Here is a 17,542-nt window from a genome sequence, read left to right as displayed (position 1 = left end):
GGGTGTCCCCATCCCTCCTCCATCTCTCACTGCTCTCAGCACACTTCACCTCTCTGCGTGCCCAGGAATGCCTCCCCTTTCCACCCCACGCGCCATCAGATCCCCTTTGTTCCCCCATGTTCCATGAAGCCCCCCTCATCCCCCATTACCCTTCACATGCCCTCAGGTCCTCTCTGTGCACTCCCTTCTCCATCATCCCCACTTCACACAGTTGATTATTGCTGGTCCCCTCTTGCAGAGCCCTCTGCTCCTCTCCATGCAGATCCTGCTCCCCTCATCCCCTCCCCGTAAGTCCCCTCCGTGCTTCCCACCGCAGCCAGGCATCCCCCTCAAAACCACTGCCAGCTAACTCCCAACTTAGACACGGCACGGCATTCCAGACGGATTAGGGGAAAAATGTTTATCATAAAACCAATAAAGCCCCCTATAGCCAGCAGCACCCATGTCCTGCCCATGCACCACTTGTTTCTTCTGTCATCCCAGGACCATTGTGGCCCCGCAGTGACTTCCTCCATCACACTCCTGCAACCCCAGCACTGGTCATGGGGACCATGCCATAGCCCCATACTGGTATCTGAGTCCATCAAGGGGAGCAGGCTACAGACACCCACTTGTGAGCTCTGCCTGCACTGGGTGCCACCTTGTTCAAAAGGCATCTGAGACAAAGAGGAAGGTGAAAGAGGGGAAATGGAGACACGTGGCTGGGTAAGGACAGAGGGGAAGCTGGGGAAGGGGCGAGTGGAGAAGGCAGTGAGGATGCTCTGACCGATCCAGCCCGCTGAGGACAGCCTGTGCTCAGCCACACAGCAAGGATGTGCCTGGCGCTGGGCATCCAGCTGGAGCTCTGTGTGCTTCTGCTTCACGGAACTATGAGCCTTGTGTCTCCTCTCCCCTCATTTCCTCTGCAGAGCCCCTGCCATGCTGCTTGCCATCATCACCTGCACAGGGCACAGAGCAGCAGCATCTCAGCAGGAGCCAAGGAGCCAGAGAACAGGAATCCCTCCCTCCCAGCAGGAAGAGGCTGCAGAAGGCACCAGGGCTCACCTTCCATAAGGCACTTGAGATAAGGAGCCGGAACGCTGCTCCCATTGACCAGTGCCAGCACCTCCTGCTTGGCAGAGCTGCTCATGGCCTCTTCTTCCCCATTCCCATCGTCATCATCTGAGTCCACCAGCACTAGGATGTCATCTGAGTCTCGATTCCTGAGGAGCAGAGCATGCAGATGCTAAAAGGCTGAGGACAGCCTATCCTGACTCTCCCTCCAGCCTGTGCCCCCTAGGCTTTGACCAGCCTCTACCCCAAAATGACCAATGTTGATGGACTCCTCCAATCCTGCACTAACCATGTGCAAAACCAGCTCATTTCAGACCACCACCACATTCTGCACTGCTTCCCACTCACTTCCCAAGTCCTCCAACCACTTCACAAACATTCATGTACTAAACTTCACCAGCCCCTCCAGAGAGGAGCTGTCTTCCCTCCTGTACGGATGGGGAAATGATAGCACCCAGAAGAGACTTCCCATGCTGCAGCTCCACAGCTGTGGGAAGAGGGGCAAGGGAAGGAGCGGGGCCAGGAGGAGTGCAAGCTGGAAGTGGGGAAGCAATGTGGTGCACCCAAACCCCGAGGTGGCACTTGTTCATGTGCATCCTTCCTGAGGGGATAAGGACATGGCGCAGTCCGGTTACTCCTCCTCAACTTCACTGTCCCTGTGCAATCCCAAAGTGACTGGGATCCTGCTCCTGCTCTGATGCCAGGTGTACCCCTCTCTACCCTCAACCTCTGGCTCCTGCACCCACTGCCAGCCCCACCACCCCCTTCCACAGGCACAGCTCCCAGGTAAGAACAGCTCTGCTCTGGGAATGGCTCCTGCCTCAGAGGTGGATCCCTCTCCTCTTGCAGGAGCCTCACTAGTGAGGCCTCGTGGGACTGGGCTGAGGAACATCAGCACTTACCTGAATGCAGCACCTGGATGGGAGAGAAAGGAAGGGAAAAGAGCATTAGAAACCAGCCCCAGAGCAGTCCCAGTTTTACTGCACAAGCCCTGTCTATCCTGCCTGGGAGAGGATGGTCTCTTGCAGCCACACCTGGAGGCTCAGACAGGAAGGTGACCTGCCCATGTATGCAATGGCAGCATTAGAGGGGTCACAAGGAAAGGGGAGAAGGCCCACCACAGTACAGCTCCCTAGAGAAGGGGAGGGGGAGAACACAGCTGCTGTTTCAAACCCATGTGACAGGGTTTATGACCAGGAGCGGGGTGAGGCCCAAGGGCTGTGGTGATCATCAGTGGCTGACTCCAGCACACCAGGAAGGACAAGCAGGTTGGGGATAAAACCAGACCAACCCGGTCCCTATGCAGAGCAGAGCTCCTACCTCTGAGGCATAGCAGGGGACTGTAGTACAAGACAACCCCGGTGACAGTGAGGACAGCCAGCAGGGACAGGACCACCACGGCACCCACGACCCCAACAATGTTCACTGGCTCTGTGGAGTGGAGACAGAGCAGGTCAGTTGTCAGGAACAAGGATGGATGAGGAATTTCCAGTGCAAGTAACAGAGCAGGTCCCAGCTCCCATTTCCCATCCCAGCAACAGTCACACCAGCACAAAGGGTGAGGGTTTCAGCCACTCAAGCTTCATTGACTTAGAAGTGACCAGTGCAGTTTTGTGCCCACTTACATTTAGTGACAGTGAATCAACCCCTGCACAATGCACCTCGAGCAGCTTGGCTCTTGGAGGTGCTCCTCTGAGCCCACAACCCCCAGGAGGGATCAAGGATGTACCTCTCTGGCCCACTGCTCTGAGGTGAGGGGAATTGGTCCTTTTCACCCTGGGCCGAAGGGAGCCAGTCCTGCATCAACACTTGCCACAAGAGCATGGGAAGCATCAAAGGATGTATGGAAGGCAAAGAGGACTCTAGTGCAAACGGCCCCAGTGAGCTGTGTCCCCACAGTCCCCACTCACCCTTCACTGTGAGGCAGATGAACAGCTCCCTCAGCCCCACGGGGTTCTGAGCCTTGCAGACGTAGCAGCCCCCGTCGGTGGCCTGGGAGCAGTTCTGGATGGTGAGCCGGGACACGTTGCCCTCCTGGGCAATGAGGTACCTGCCTCCGGGCTGGATCTCTGCCCCTGGCTGGGTGATGCCCCGCAGCCACGTGAGCCTCGCTGACGGGGTGCTCTCGGTCACTCGGCACGTCAGGGTCACGCTGTCACCCACCAAGCAGGTCTTTGGGGGATCTGATTCCAGTGAAGGGATTTCTGAGCAGCCCCAGGGCAAGAGGAACAAGGAAAGAGTCAGGGAGGGAATGGAGGAGTTTAACAGAAGGAGCAATCAGCATCTGCCTGATTAATAATCATTAACAGGAGGAGGTCAGGCAGGAGTCTGGGCTTGAGCACTGAGGGGCTGGCATTCAGCTCACTCGCAGGACTGCAGCAGCCTCCTGAGGACAATCTGAGCAATTTCACATTGCTTGTCTGACACCCATCTTTGTATCCCCATTGGGATATACAGATTTATATCTGCCAGTGGGAAGACGGCAGAGAGGAGAAAGGCAGCCCAGGATTGTTCCTTGGGATCAGCAGAGCTCTTGTGTAGCTCTGACAAAGGAGGATAAATACAGCTCAGGTTTCCCAAAGCAGCTTTAGTCAGATCCCTCAGATGCCTGATGGGGGTCTGGGGACATCCATGACCTTCCTCCCCTAAGCCCAGCCCTACCAAACTTAACGTCAAGCTAACCAAGGCACAAAAACCACCTCCCACTTTCACGCAGTGCTTGCACAGGTGAAAAGCTTCGTGTGGGACAATGCAGCCCCTGAAGATGTACCCAAAACACAACTCACCTGCAGCTGTGCCCTGATGGATCTCAGCTGCAGGACTTCCATGCCTTGGGCAGTCACCTCTGCAGAAGCCCAGCCCTGCTACTCCTAGCATCTCCCCCTGCAGCAGGCAAGTGCCTGCAAGCCTGTCTTGCCTGAGCCCTGCTTTAGTGCTCTGGAGGGCCGAGGATGACCAGGGTTGCTGCCTGCCCCACCATCAGCAGGCTCCTGAATGGCCACTAAGGTGGGCAAGAGAACTCACTTATCTCCACAGTGCACGTGGGCTCCTCCTGCCTGACCACGTGGCTCCCCACACACTTGAACACTTGGCGGTGGGAGAGGTGGGAGCTGTTGAGCGTTTCCACGTGGGTGTCCGAGGAGCTCGTGGAGCTGAGGACCCAGCTCGAGTTCTCCAGGTCCTGTCCCTCTTCTCTCCAGTGCAGGGTGGGGTGGGGATACCCCCCAGGCCAGCTGCAAACCAGCTGCAGCATCAGCCCCGATGCGGAGGTCTCAGCCCAGCACTTTGGGGTTGACTGTGGTGGATCTATCAGAAAGGACAGCACGTGGTTAGAGACGCTTTCAGGTCACAGCTCTTGGTGTCCCAGGGGCTGGAACTCCCCCAGGTGCTGGTGTTTGACATCATTCCCCTTGAAAACCTTCCTGGTTTCCCGGCTTATCTTCTCCCTGACCTGTGACCCACAGCCCCAGGGGAGCACAGGTCTGAATGACAGCCAACAGGGACCAAGCAGGGGCTGTCACAGCAGCCACAGCCAAGCCCTGAGGGACTATTGCACAGGGAGGAAAAAGATCATTGCCACAGCTTTATCCAGTGGAGCACCTAAAGCACAAGACAAGCACCTAAAAACACAGTGAGAGAACCAAATCTCCACCCTGCCCTTGGTCCTCATGCCACAGCTACAAAGGGGTGACACCGATTCGCACTACTTGACAACAAGGATCAACCTGTCCCCATCACTGAGACAAGCATTAAGACTTCTCAAGGGAATGTGGAAAGCATCAGGGCTCTTGCTTAGGGACAAGCCACCAGCTCCTCAGAGCCACTACCTCCAAGCTGGAGCACTTCCCCAGTCCATGCTGAAGGAAGAGGCTGCTCCTAGTGTACAAGATGCTCTGCCCACAGGGTGACTCCAGCTTGCAGGGCCACAGATACGTGCCACTGAAGCCAAAGCAAGTGTGCTCTGCTCCTGCCCAGCACCACTGTCACTGCCACATGGTATCGCTCACCTGCACAGCACACTCTGTGTCCACACCATGCTGCAGCAGTGGGGACAAACTCCAGCAGGGAACAGAAGCCGGGTAAGTCACCACTGGCCTTGTGCCAGGGCCACCTCATCACCACAACGACTGTGTTTGTTATTTAAATACAGGACCCACGACATGGTGTCAGGAGCAGGTCAGAAGGCAATAGAAACCCAAGAGCAATCCCTCAGGCAGAGCAGGGCTTTATGCAGCAGGAGTTCCTGAGTGTCTCCCATGGGATGGTTTCACAGGCACACACCCATGCTCAGACAGACACACGTGTCTGTTTAACAGCCACAGGGATTCTGGACTCTGATCCAGGCAGCATTAGCACACCGTGCCCCTGTGGCTGGCTTACCTGACCCAACCAGACACCACTGAGAGCTCAGCCCCTCACAGGAGGTGTCAGAGGGATGCCTGGGATTTATTTTGTGGAGCATTTATTCAAGTGACTTTCAAATGACAAAGGAAACAAGTCACCATCATGGCAAAACCCCCTGTGAGCTCCATTCATACCTTCCTGGGGCTTGGCTTTCCAGGAACTACAGACACACAGCTCGTATAATCTTTGAAACCATCCAGCTTTGGCAAGGAATTTCTCGACACCACTTCCTCTGCCTCAGCTCTAGGGAGGATCACAACTCACCCCAAACCCTGGCTGTGGATAACAACAGCAACCTGTGAGCCTGAACCACCACAAACCGCCCCACTTCGAGAGGCAGACCCAGCACAGGAGGAACGTGCTTCACATCCTGGACTCCCAGTACAACTCCAGTGCCCAAATGCCAACAGAGATCTGCTCCCAAAGCGTTAATAAACCACAAAGACCTAAAAACCTCTGATCTCCCTCACCAAAAACCCTCAAAAAACACCAGCAAAAAGGATCTCATGCCCACAGAGAAGCCCACAGCAGCTTGTATCACACTGGACACAACCATACCAAGGAATCCCTTGGAGATGTGCAACGCACACCATGTGCTTCCCATCCAGAACAAACACAGACCAGCACCTCAAGACAGGGCTGCAACTTTGTTGTATTGCTAGAAGCAATACTGCTGGTGGGAGTTTTAAATGCAGTGTTGAGCAGAGAACTTTAAGTACAACCCATGAGACAGTTGAGAAGCTTCAACCTCCAGCATTTGCTGATGCTGCTTCTGCTGATCTAAAGCACCACCAGAAACACCTCTCTTGCCCATTTTAGGGCACACCAGTGTCCCAGATCACCTTTGGAAATGAATTTACACATTAATTCCGGGCTAGTCAATGAAGCTCAGAGGCAGCACCAACACTTGGCATGCCATAGGTATCTTTTGCTCATGTGGGGTTGGCACCAGTGCTCCAGATTGAGGGCTCCCCCTCCCCAGCGCTGTGCCTACATATATATATCCTCTGAAGCAGGCTGGGCTTTGAGTCCCTCACTCCAGCTCTCTGTGACCCTGCAAAGCTCGTCTGCAAGTGCCTTGACCCAGGAATGAATGTGACCTTTCTGAGCTTGAATCTGTCCAGAACAGGCACAACTTTTACAAACACCGAGGAGCAAGGAACACCCTGAATGCAAACAGAAAACACCTCTCACGTACAGCAGGCGTTGACGGCAAGCCCAGCATGAAAGGAAGGGGCTGAGAGAGCACAGAGTGCCACCAAAACACGCAGACTGACAACAGCCCTTCCCTCTCCTCAACCCTGTCACATGGACTCGGCTGGCACAGAGGCCAGCAGCTCAGAGCCCAGCTCACAGCTGGTTTGACTTGGGGAAGGGTCCAAGAATGGCACCAGCCACAGGACCTCCTAATCTGCATGAGGCTGTTCCACAGAAGAGATGAGGCATCCAAGGAGGATACTGGTCCTGCACCAGCAGTGTGCAATGTGACTTCAGAGCTCTCCAGCCTGGGCTTGTGAAGGGTTCAAAGGGGATGAATGAACGAAACAGAGATGGGAGAAAGCACCAAAACACACAACAGGACCAAAAGGCTGAAAGAATGGCCTGCACTGGCACGCTCCCAGCAGGAAATTTAAAGAATGGGGTTTTTCCATCAAATTCGGAAGGCTTCACTCTCAGACTTGGCACAGACAGCTTCTGAGCTGAGGTCCCTCCATTCTCCCACTGAAATGAACAGCACAGCAGACCGATTTCAAACAGTCTGTAAGGCAGTGAGCAGCAGCCCCCATCCTAAGATATACGAAGGCTCAAGTCAGCCATGTTCTGAGGCACAGGACCAAGTACAGGATATGAAAGATCTGTTCAAAAACTAGTTCATCATCACCACCGAGGAAGGAACTGAAGTGACACAGTGAAGAGTTCACTGCTGGTGCTTCATCCTCAGCATCACACACAACTGGTCCTTGACAGACCTTACAGATACACATCCTCATGCTTGGGAGTGAACCTGTAACTGAGCAGCACCAGCCTGCCCACAGGTTTTGCACGATGTGGCCACCTCGTCCTATTTGACATTGCTTTTCCAACACTGCAAATGAATGTGGGCTCCTGTGGGACTGAGGGGAGGGAATTCGAGAGGCAGGACAAACTTACTGGCTACCAGGAGCTGGACCCTGTGCTCATGGTCTGTCTGGTTCAGCACCTCTTTGCAGGTATAGTTGCCTTCATCCTGCGCACGCAGCTCTGTGATGCTCAGAGAGCTGTTGTCAACCAGGGAGAAGCGGACATCCGGGGGGAAGGCGACCCTTGAGGAGAAGAGTGGGGGGAAAGAGCGTGGATCCCCTTGGAACCACAGCACCTCGGTGGCTTCTTTGGAGACATTGCGGCACAAAAGGAGGATGCTTCCTCCAACCTTCCCGAAGACCACTTCCTCTGTTCCTGCAAAACAGAAGGGACAGCATTAGGGATGTAGGGAACCGGCAAAGCCCTCTTCTGCCAGCAAAGACCTGTATATATATATATATATATATATCTCATATATATATATATATGAGATATACATGAAGATCTGTATATATGTATATTATACGCAAAGACCTGTATACATATATATATGATATATTATATGCAGACCTGTATATATGATATATATTATACACAAAGACATGTATATATGTATATGTATTATACACAAAGTCCTGTATATATATATATGATATATGCAAAGACCTGAACATATGTATATATGATATATATTATACACAAAGACATGTATATATGATATATATTACAAAGACCTGTATATAGATATGATATATATTATATGCAAAGACCTGTACATATGTATATATGATATATATTATACACAAGGACCTGTACATATATATATGATATACATGCAAAGACCTGTGTATATATATGTTATATATCATACACAAAAACCTGTGTGTATATATATGAGATACATATATACATACACAAAGAGGTGGTATCCGTCCAGGTCTCTGTGATACATACCAACCCTCCAAGGTGCTTGTTAGGGGCCCTGCTGCCAAACTATCCCCAATACCCATTTGGCAACTACAAATGTTTGTTGCAGACACGGTCAAGAGGAGGGACACAGCTCAAAAGCCCCAACAGGGAAGCAAGAACCAAGCCATTTCTGACCCAGAGGAGGCCAACAGAGACCCAAAGGAGAGCAGCGCTGGAGCACCAATACAGCGAACGGCAATGGCCAGGCTCCGAAAAGGAGACAAAAGCCACCCCAATACTGGTGATGAGGAAGGTGGAAAACTGATGGAAAACTGAGGAACTGATGTCCCCCTCTCACCTCTCCCACCCTCCCCTGCCAAACGGCACCCCACAGGGCTCTGCAGCAGTCCCCCCTTCCACCACCCTCCCCTCAGCATCCGCCCCGCTTGTTTCCAACGGGAATCGTGTTGTTTTATGCACCAAAAAAACTACTTTTCAAACCGAGAAGCCCGCACCGGGGCCGGCCCTCAGGTGCGCGCCGCGCTGAGGTAAGAGCTGTCATGGCCACGGCCCGGCGCCCGCAGCTCTCCTCCCCTCGCTCCCCGCTACCTGTGGCGTCCCTGCGCGGCACCAGCCTCCACACGCAAAGGGCGAGGAAGAACCGCGCTGGCGGGGTCCTGCCGGGGAACCGCATCGCCGCCGCAACGAGCCTCCCGCCTCGGGGAGGCGGTGCTGCCCGGCCAGCGGGCAGGAGAAGAGGGCGGGCAGCTCCGGACGGGCCCGCCCGCCTCCCTCTGCGCCGGCCGGGGCCGCGGGTCCTGGACCAGACCCTGCCGCCTCAGCCCGCCATCTTGGGAGCCGCCATCTTGGGCGCCCCCCGGGCCACGCCCGCCATCTTGGGTACCCCCCTCAGGGCAGGGAGCCGGGCTATGGCCGGCGGTGGTTAACACAAGGAGGATGGTGCTTCCACAGCAAAGCGAAGCAGACGTAGTAAGCAAAACCTCCCAACCAGAGGATCTGCCGTAATTCAACCGCTCAGAGACACCCCGAGAGCAACGGGAGCAGGAAGCACAGCGATAAATGGCTGTGAGCCTCGCCGAAAGCTGTGTGGTTCTTGGGGATGGGGTTGGAAAAGAGGCAGGCAGCAGGTTAAGGTAAAACTGGACAGCAGCAGAGCACGAAGAAGGATGGGGAGGAGGAAGCAGGTGGAAAGGGGAAAGGATGAGCTGCTCTGCAGCTGGAGGGATCCCAAGGACACACGCGACCAGGAAAGATACGACTGCTTTCATGTTTCAAGGTGTCCCTTGGATGTGAAGGTAACACAGCACAGCCAGCGCGCTGCTAACTTAAAGCAGCGGATGCATGAGGAGAAAAGGTCCCGGTATATAGGTTTCTGTGCTAAGCGATGCCAAGTGACCCCAAGGGCTGTGTCCTCAGGCTCCTCCAGGACCACCTGGGCAGGGCAGAACACGACCAGCTCAGCACCTCATTAATAACCCAATTAACACTGGGGCAGCAGAGCCCGGCCCCTCCCGCCCTGCGCCAACACCGAGCGGCACCGCCTGGGGGCGCCATAACAGCTGGAGCGTCTCCACCAATGGGAACGGAGCGTGGCGGCGCCTCCGCCAATGGGAGCGGGGAGGCGGGCACGGTGCGCGGAGCTCAGGTCGGTGCAGCCGGAGCCATGCCCGTGGACCTGGCGCTGTGGAGCGGGCCGCTGAGCCTCACCGAGGTGGAGCAGAAGCCGGCGCAGCCCTTGCGGGTCAAGTACGGCTCCGTGGAGATAGATGAGCTGGGCAAGGTGCTCACGCCCACTCAGGTGAGGGAGGGCCCGGCCTGTGGTGCAGGGGGGCGCGGCAAAATGGCGGGAGGCGGCCGGGCCTCTTGGGCCTCCTCTGTGGCAGCTCCTGTGGGAGCCTCCCCGGGTGCTGAGCTCTGCTGTCGGCTCTTGTAGCAGGGCGGTGCGGTCCGGCCCCGCTCCGTGCTGCCGGAGAAACCCCGGCGGCTCTGATAAGCCGGGGGTGAGCCGGTACGAACGGCCTTGAACTGCGCGGTTGTTGGTGCGTGCGGTGGGCAGGCGTGCGAGCAGGGCGGCTGGCGTGGAGCTGGCTGCTCCTGCTGACGCTGTCGTCCCTGCAGGTGCAGAATCGCCCCACCAGCATTGAGTGGGATGGCTGTGATCCCCAGAAGCTTTACACCCTGGTTCTCACGGACCCAGATGCGCCCAGTAGGAAGGACCCGAAGTTCAGGTAACGGGGACGGGGCAGCTCCCTGGGGTGACTGGGGAAAGTGGAGCATCGCTCTTGGTCTGAGCAGGGGGTCAGGAACGTGCAGCAGTGAGTCTGTGCCCTTGTATCTCCCCTTGAGACAGGGACAGCATGGGGAGGAGCAGCTGCTTTTGCCAGGGGTGGTTGAAGGTCTCTTGTAGCTTAGAGTAGCACAGCATCGTCTGCTTACTTTAATTTGGTGTGTGTGCGAGTTAGAATTAGGGCTCTCTGTGGAGGCAGTGCAGGCTTCAACCTGGGGCCAGCTCACCCTTCTCAAGCCAAGCTCTGCCTATCACATAGCCACAGGGCAGGAGGGCAGATCCTGCTCTAGGACTGGCAAACGAGGAGGGGCAGTTCTTCAGCTGCAGTTACCCTGTCCTGACTGCAGAAAAGCAGCAGCCTGGGGCAGTGAAGGGTCTTGCTGGGGCTGTGATGCAGCCTCACTGCTTTTTGCCGTTCTCCTTCCAGGGAATGGCATCACTTCCTGGTGACCAACATGAAAGGCAACAATGTGAGCAGCGGGACTGTGCTGTCCGATTACGTCGGCTCCGGCCCTCCCAAAGGGACAGGTTGGTACTTCCATGTGGCAGTTCCCGTGCTCCAGGCACAGTGGTGCTGTGTCGATCAGATGCAGAGAGGAGGGTGGGAGCTCTGCAGGAAACTGCCTGCCTGCTTGGCACGTGCCATGCTGCAGGAATGGCCCACACAGCACAGCTTGTGGCTGCATGTGCTCATGGCTGTTATGAATAGCTGCCTGGTTCAAGGCCCTCACAGTTACACACAGCATACTCAGGCTGCGTTCCAAGCCTGGGGAATGCAGACATCCATTCCCCAGCACTCCCGGGGTCACTTCAGAGCAGACCTGGCCCCGGGAATCGCAGGTGCATGGCCCTGGTAACGCTGTGTTGCTCCCCGCAGGGTTGCACCGCTACGTGTGGCTGGTGTACGAGCAGCCCAAGGCGCTGTCCTGCAACGAGCCCATCCTCTCCAACCGCTCCGGGGACAAGCGAGGCAAGTTCAAGGTGGCCTCTTTCCGCAGCAAGTACGAGCTGGGGGTGCCGGTGGCTGGCACGTGCTACCAGGCTGAGTGGGATGACTACGTGCCCAAGCTGTACGAGCAGCTCTCGGGCAAGTAGGGCGCGGGGCGGTGAGGAGGAAGCACTGTGCAGCACCCCAGGGACCGGGCTGGTCGGAGCGCGTGGCTGTAGTTCTGTTTCGTTAGTGAATCGAGCCTAACTGCTCCCATTCCTGGAGCTGTAACCTGCCCCTGCCCCTGTCCTCCCTGAGGCTGCTCCGTGTCGGTGTGCTCCAGCCCCGTGCTGTGCTTCTGCTGGCTCCCGCACGTCCAGGTGATCACTGTAAGAGCCACCACCCCCAGGCTGACCTGCTCAAGGGAAGCCAGACCTGTGTTAGTGTCCCTGCTGTACTGAAGGTGGTGTGGGTACAGAACCACTTCTGGGGTGGTGCTGGCTGCGTAGTCTCCCTTTTCCAGGAGGGGAGGGGGCAGGCGAAGGGAAACCCTCATTTCTGTCGTGTATTCCTTTTACCCTCAAGCCTTTGGCCAGCGCATCCACTGCAGTGAACCACTAAAGTAGTGAGGGTGCAGCTAAGCTGATTTATAGCACTGCCTTCTGTTCTCTGTTGCCACTCAAAGCTGAGAGACCACTTCCTTTGTCGGAGTTCTGTTGTGTCCCGATCTCAATGTGCTGTTTGCTCACAGTGCAATTAAAAACGTACCAAGGTGGACGGTGTGGTTCTTGTCTTGGGGGTGGAGGGGGGCAGCTTGGTGTCACCATTCCTTTCCTCCTGGTGGTGCACCCTCCTGGCAGTGCGCCCTAGAACTGGAGGTGCTGGAGGAGTGCAGCTCCAAGCAGCCACGTCCTATCCAACAACTTAACCTTGTCTAGATCCATTTTAATCTACATCCATTTAATCTACATCCACTCACCTCGAGGCTCAGCCTGCTGTCACAGCAAACGGTGCTGCCAGGCTGGCTGTACAGCTGCAGAGAGGACACTTCTCGGGGTGCTACTGAAGCTGCTCTAACTCATCAGCAGTGTGACTGATCCCCTGAGAACCTTCTGTCACCAGCCTTGAAGCTCCGCAGCTGATGAGCCCCTCCACCTGCAGAGGTGACCTGTGGGCTGTCCCACATGGGTGCAGAACTGGAGGCCTCATCACCCCACAGGAGCCCACCGCAGAGGCTCCACCAGCTTTACTGACCTGCAGCCAGGCTCCAGCATCCTGGTTGTCCTCCTGATGCTCCAGCAGTGAGGCCTGGTGCTGCCTCCAGAGTGCTTAAAGTGGAGAACGAGCCTTTGGTCCAGTCTGGCATCTTTAAAAGGTTAAAAGATGGGGCCAGTGTAATTCCCAGAGAAGCTGTGGCTGCCCCATCCCTGGCAGTGTCCAAGGCCAGGTTGGACACAGGGGCTTGGAGCAAGCTGCTCTGGTGGAAGGTGTCCCTGCCTGTGGCAGGGGTTGGAACTGGGTGACCTTTAAGGTCCCTTCCAACCCAAACCAGGCTGGGATGCTGTGATACTCTACCTCATGGAACTAAAAGCTTTAAACTGGTCCCTTCCTCAAAGGAAGTGAGTCTGGAACTGAGGAAGGGGCTTGGGTTCTACCCCAAGACAGTTTGTCAATCCAGCCATCAAACCAGGTAATCCAGATGGGAAACATCCCCACCTGCTCCAGCCCAGCATCCCCATGCCCAAGCGGATCAAAGCAGCAGGGACCCATCCTGGGACTAAACCCAACCTCAAACCCCTTCACTGCCTGGAACAACAGATTTGGGGTTGGGACACCCACACAGTGGGGGGGTGACCTCCCTGTGCTCCCACCATCCAATCCATCCATCCATCCATCCATCCGTGGCACTGGGCTGGGGCCGGGCCCCACAATGACACAGGCACGCGTTGTGATGAACACTTTTATTTACAAATATAAGTAAAAGCTCTGACAGTTAATTCATGCTCTTCCTTGGAACCTGAAAAATGGGGGCGTTGGGGGGGGGGTGGGGGTGTTTTTTTGTTTTATTTTCTTCTCTTTTATTCTTAAAGTGCATGCAAAAGAAGTAAAGCCTTGTTTTTTCCTCTTTTTTATTGTAAGAAAATACACAGTTTGAAAGTGTGGAGAATGCAAGATTCGTGACCAAGATCGGGGGTGGGGGGTGGGCTGGGGGCAGGGATAAAGAAAGAGAACCCAAGAACTAAAAGCAAAGAAAGCCAAAAGTAAAGCAGAGAACAGAAAGGGGCTGGGGATGAGCCGAAAGGCCGGGGTCAAGCCCCGAGCGCTGGGAGGGGAAGAGGGGAAAGGGGGAAAGAAGTAAAAAAAGTTCTGATCAGAGAACCAGTTAAAATACAATATGAAAATAAGTAAAAGCTCTCCTTAAATTTTTCCTTCTATACACAAAATACACGATTTGACAAAGCCCAATTTGTGCTACCGGGAATCCTGTGGGCTCCTTTTTTGAAGTGTCAATTCCCATTCTCTGCGACAGCAGAAAAGGATTTATGATACAATCAAAGAGCTGATGCCGAGGAGCGAGGCCCCGTCCCCTCCTCGGCGCTGCTAAAAATCACCACGTCTGCCCCCTCCCCGCCCCGTCCCCAGAGTCTCAATGTCACCACTGATATGTACAGCAGGAGTTAAGGTTTTGTGTGGTTTCCTTGTCCTGTAAAATGTATCAAATCTTTTTTTTTTTGTTTTTTTTTTTCAATCTTTAATAAAATTTTTATTATTTAATTATTCCTGATGAATAAATACCAAAAAAATAAAGACTAAAATTAAATTATGCAGCAGCTGGTTCAGGTAAGGCTGCGGATTTGTCTCTCTCCCCCTGGGCTTGGAGCTTACCATTAGAATCGAGTTGGGTGCTTTTTTGCTTGGTACTTTCATCGATCGGTGGTAAAATGAGTGATTGCTCAAAAGCAACAAACATCCACTTGGGGGGGTTGGGGGGGTTATAGCCTTTTTTTTTTGTGGGTTTTTTGCTTTTTTTTGCCATTAAAATTGTCACATTTTGAATCATTGCACAGAGACATCAATACTGGGACATACTATGGAGAAGAACCACCAGGAGCTGTCCTGCACCGGGCTGGGACACGGGCCCCGGTGGCGGAAGGAGATACAGGCACTAAGTCCGACACGATGTCAGGAAGAGAGACAGAAAGAGAGAGAGCACTCCCGGTGACATGGGGAATGTTGGGTTTGCACGTTTGCTCCTTACTTGGTTTTACCTCTTTTTTGTTGTCTTTTTGTGTGTGTGTGTGTGTGTGTGTTTTCAATGGCATAGAGCAATCTAATCTCATCTATAGTCCTCCTTGGGATATTCTAACGTCACCAAATTCCCAAAGCCCATCCGCAAGCTCTCCATGTCAAACGTCTCAATCTCTCGCTCCTGCCTTTCCAAGAGAAACTTGATCCTCTCGCTGCGTTCCTTCTGCAGGGCTGCCAGCTCCTCCTCGATCTGCGGGAAGCAGAGGAGGCAGCCCCTTAGCACAGCACCAGCACCCCGACCCCACGGCCACAGCCAGGCACCCCCGGACCTTACCTTCTGCTCGAGATGGGCCCTGCGCAGCGACACCCGCTGCTCCAGCTTCTGGAGCTCTCTTTCGTGCTGTGCTTCTGTCTGCATCTTGATTTTGCTCTGATACGCGTTGAGCAGCTCCATCTCCTGCTGCAGTTGCAGTCTCAGGGCTTGGCATTCTGCTTCTTGGGCCTCATCCAGCCGCAGCTGTGGGAACGTCGGGAAAACAACGTTGGAATCTCCACGTGTAACTTCCCTGCTCCGACAGCAGGGACACGCAGCTCTGCCTTCTCGGAGTGCCCCTTCCTTCTCAGCACCAGAGCCTCTGGTGCCGGTGCCGGTGCCAGCAGAGGAAGGCAGCAAGGGCTTCATAACAGCAGCCACCACACACACAGAGGCAGGAGCTTCAGAGCAGACCCAATCCTAAATCCCCAGCTGGGAATGGATGTGTGTTCTGTGAGGTGCTTGTTACAAGGGGACAGTGTGTCCTGGTGCACTATAAAGCAGTTGTTACCAACCCAACCACGCCACGTGCTGCAGGGATGGATGGATTGACTGTACCCACATCCGTCAGCCCCCCTCCCTTGCCCAGGATGCTGCACCTACCGCCTGTGAGGCCATCATCTCGTTGATGCTCTGCTCGTACTGCTCGGCCAGGATGGCGAGCTTCCTCGTCTGCTCGTCCTTCAGACTCTTCAGAATTGTCTTGTGCTCACTCTTTGGAGTTACTTCCAGCTGGTGATTCTTCAGTGCTTTGTACTGCTTCGTCTGCACTTTGCATGTGTCCTGGAACTGCTTTTTGATCTGCATTTCCATAGCCTGCCAAGGAAGGAATGGTGTGAAGAGCGTTGGGAATGGAGAGGTTCCCGGACATCCCAATGGGGGGGTTGGGTCCCAGCCCATCACCCTGCCTCCTGCCCTCCAAAAGTGTTCACTTCCCCAAAGCCTCCCGTTTTGCTGTCTCCCCACCTCAGGGTGTGGAGCTGACAGCCAGTGAGGGGGAGACAAGTGGACAGAAGCAGTGTGCCTTTGGGGTGTTCACAGGAGGAACAGACATCCCCACAACAAGCAGCTCAGAGGGCTCTAATCCACCTGGAGCCAGGCTGGGACAGAGCACAGCGCGCAGCACACCCATGCTCTCTCTTCCCTTTGAAAGCAGGAAGCATCCCCCAGCCCCACTCCCTATCAAGGTTTATAGGCTGATACCAGCAGGGCCTGAGGAAAACGCAGCTCACCAGAAGCAAACACTGAACCATCTGCTGGGGATGAGCCTATTTTTACCCAGCAGCCTCAATCAACACAGCACTTAAAAGCCCTCAGCGAGCTCTTTGCTCTAACAGCTCACAACTTCCTCACACCAGCGAGGCCCTGTGCAAAGGAGAGGGATGCCAGGCAGGAGGCAGCAGGCCCAGGGACTGGCAGAGGAGGAAGGAAAGCTTCCGGCACCTTCAGGTTCTTTGGTTGCTGCCGGAGCTCCATGAAATGCTTCCTGTGCAGCTCCCGCTCCCGCCGCTTGTTGTATTCCAGCTGGTTCTCGAGCTCAGTCTGGTGCTGCAGCCGGATGAGGTCCATGCGCAGCTTCTGCAGCGTGTGCAGCTGCCGGTACTCCAGCTCGCGCGTGGACTCGTCGTGCCGGATCAGCATGGCGTGCTCCATCTCCTTCTGCGTCCGCTTCTTGTTCAGCTCCTGCGCAGAGCGGGACACAGGGAGAGAGCTCAGCAGTGATTCCCCCTGTCCTGAGGGGCAGTGGCAGGGTTTGTGGAGCTGGTGTCTATAGACAACACCGAGGGCTTCCATGTGCCACGGGGAAACAAACCCAGCAGCACGATGGGAATGGTGAAGTGACCACCATCCATCCATCCGTCCATCCATCCATCCGTCCGTCCGTCCGTCCGTCCATCCATCCGTCCGTCCGTCCGTCCGTCCATCCATCCATCCATCCATCCATCCATCCATCCATCCATCCATCCATCCATCCATCCATCCATCCATCCATCCATCCCAAGCGGTAGGACAAGAGGAAATGGCCTCAAGCTGCCCCAGGGCAGGTTTAGATGGAGCTGAGGAACAATTCCTGCCCCAGAGGGTGCTCAGGCATTGGAACAGGCTGCCCAGGGCAGGGCTGCAGTCACCGTCCCTTCAAGTGTTCACACCCCGTGGAGACGAGGCCTCAGTGCCATGGGTTAGGGGTGGCCTTGGCAGGGCTGGGGTAAAGGTTGGACTGGATGAGCTTAAAGGGCTTTTCCAACCTGGTTGATTCTATGATCCATCCCATCCATCCATCCCATCCATCCATCCCATCCATCCATCCCATCCATCC

General features: G+C 55.0%; 3 protein-coding genes across 9 annotated transcripts in view; 1 reads left to right on the top strand and 2 right to left on the bottom strand.

Annotated features, from left to right (window-relative positions):
* Positions 1 to 425: 425 nt before the first annotated feature.
* VSIG10 (V-set and immunoglobulin domain containing 10) lies at positions 426 to 9,163 on the bottom strand. The gene is made up of 8 exons (XM_057411260.1): positions 9,037 to 9,163; positions 7,609 to 7,893; positions 4,078 to 4,359; positions 2,964 to 3,257; positions 2,374 to 2,484; positions 1,956 to 1,968; positions 1,045 to 1,202; positions 426 to 938 (listed from the first exon to the last, which is right to left on the bottom strand). Exons 1-8 carry the CDS (start codon positions 9,119 to 9,121, stop codon positions 868 to 870), a joined length of 1,299 nt encoding a protein of 432 aa, XP_057267243.1. The 5' UTR covers positions 9,122 to 9,163; the 3' UTR covers positions 426 to 867.
* A 907-nt stretch (positions 9,164 to 10,070) lies between these two features.
* Positions 10,071 to 11,906, top strand: PEBP1 (phosphatidylethanolamine binding protein 1). The gene is made up of 4 exons (XM_057411266.1): positions 10,071 to 10,246; positions 10,567 to 10,676; positions 11,163 to 11,263; positions 11,613 to 11,906. Exons 1-4 carry the CDS (start codon positions 10,112 to 10,114, stop codon positions 11,828 to 11,830), a joined length of 564 nt encoding a protein of 187 aa, XP_057267249.1. The 5' UTR covers positions 10,071 to 10,111; the 3' UTR covers positions 11,831 to 11,906.
* Positions 11,907 to 14,386: 2,480 nt separating this feature from the next.
* Positions 14,387 to 17,542, bottom strand: part of TAOK3 (TAO kinase 3) — an 88,669-nt gene continuing 85,513 nt past the window's right edge. For all 7 annotated transcript variants that reach the window (XM_057411240.1, XM_057411242.1, XM_057411241.1 and 4 more), the window contains 4 exons: positions 16,669 to 16,908; positions 15,829 to 16,041; positions 15,247 to 15,429; positions 14,387 to 15,162 (listed from right to left, as the gene is read on the bottom strand). In XM_057411240.1, the coding sequence (XP_057267223.1) occupies positions 15,001 to 15,162; positions 15,247 to 15,429; positions 15,829 to 16,041; positions 16,669 to 16,908 (798 nt within the window). In that variant the 3' untranslated portion in view covers positions 14,387 to 15,000. The remainder of the gene's footprint in view (positions 15,163 to 15,246; positions 15,430 to 15,828; positions 16,042 to 16,668; positions 16,909 to 17,542) is intronic.

This window comes from Pezoporus wallicus, unplaced genomic scaffold, assembly GCF_028554395.1.
Source record: "Pezoporus wallicus isolate ANWC-B61680 ecotype Strahan unplaced genomic scaffold, APGP_CSIRO_Pwel_v1 contig_6401, whole genome shotgun sequence".
NCBI lineage: Eukaryota > Metazoa > Chordata > Aves > Psittaciformes > Psittacidae > Pezoporus > Pezoporus wallicus.
This window is presented reverse-complemented; position numbering and strand designations above follow the sequence as displayed.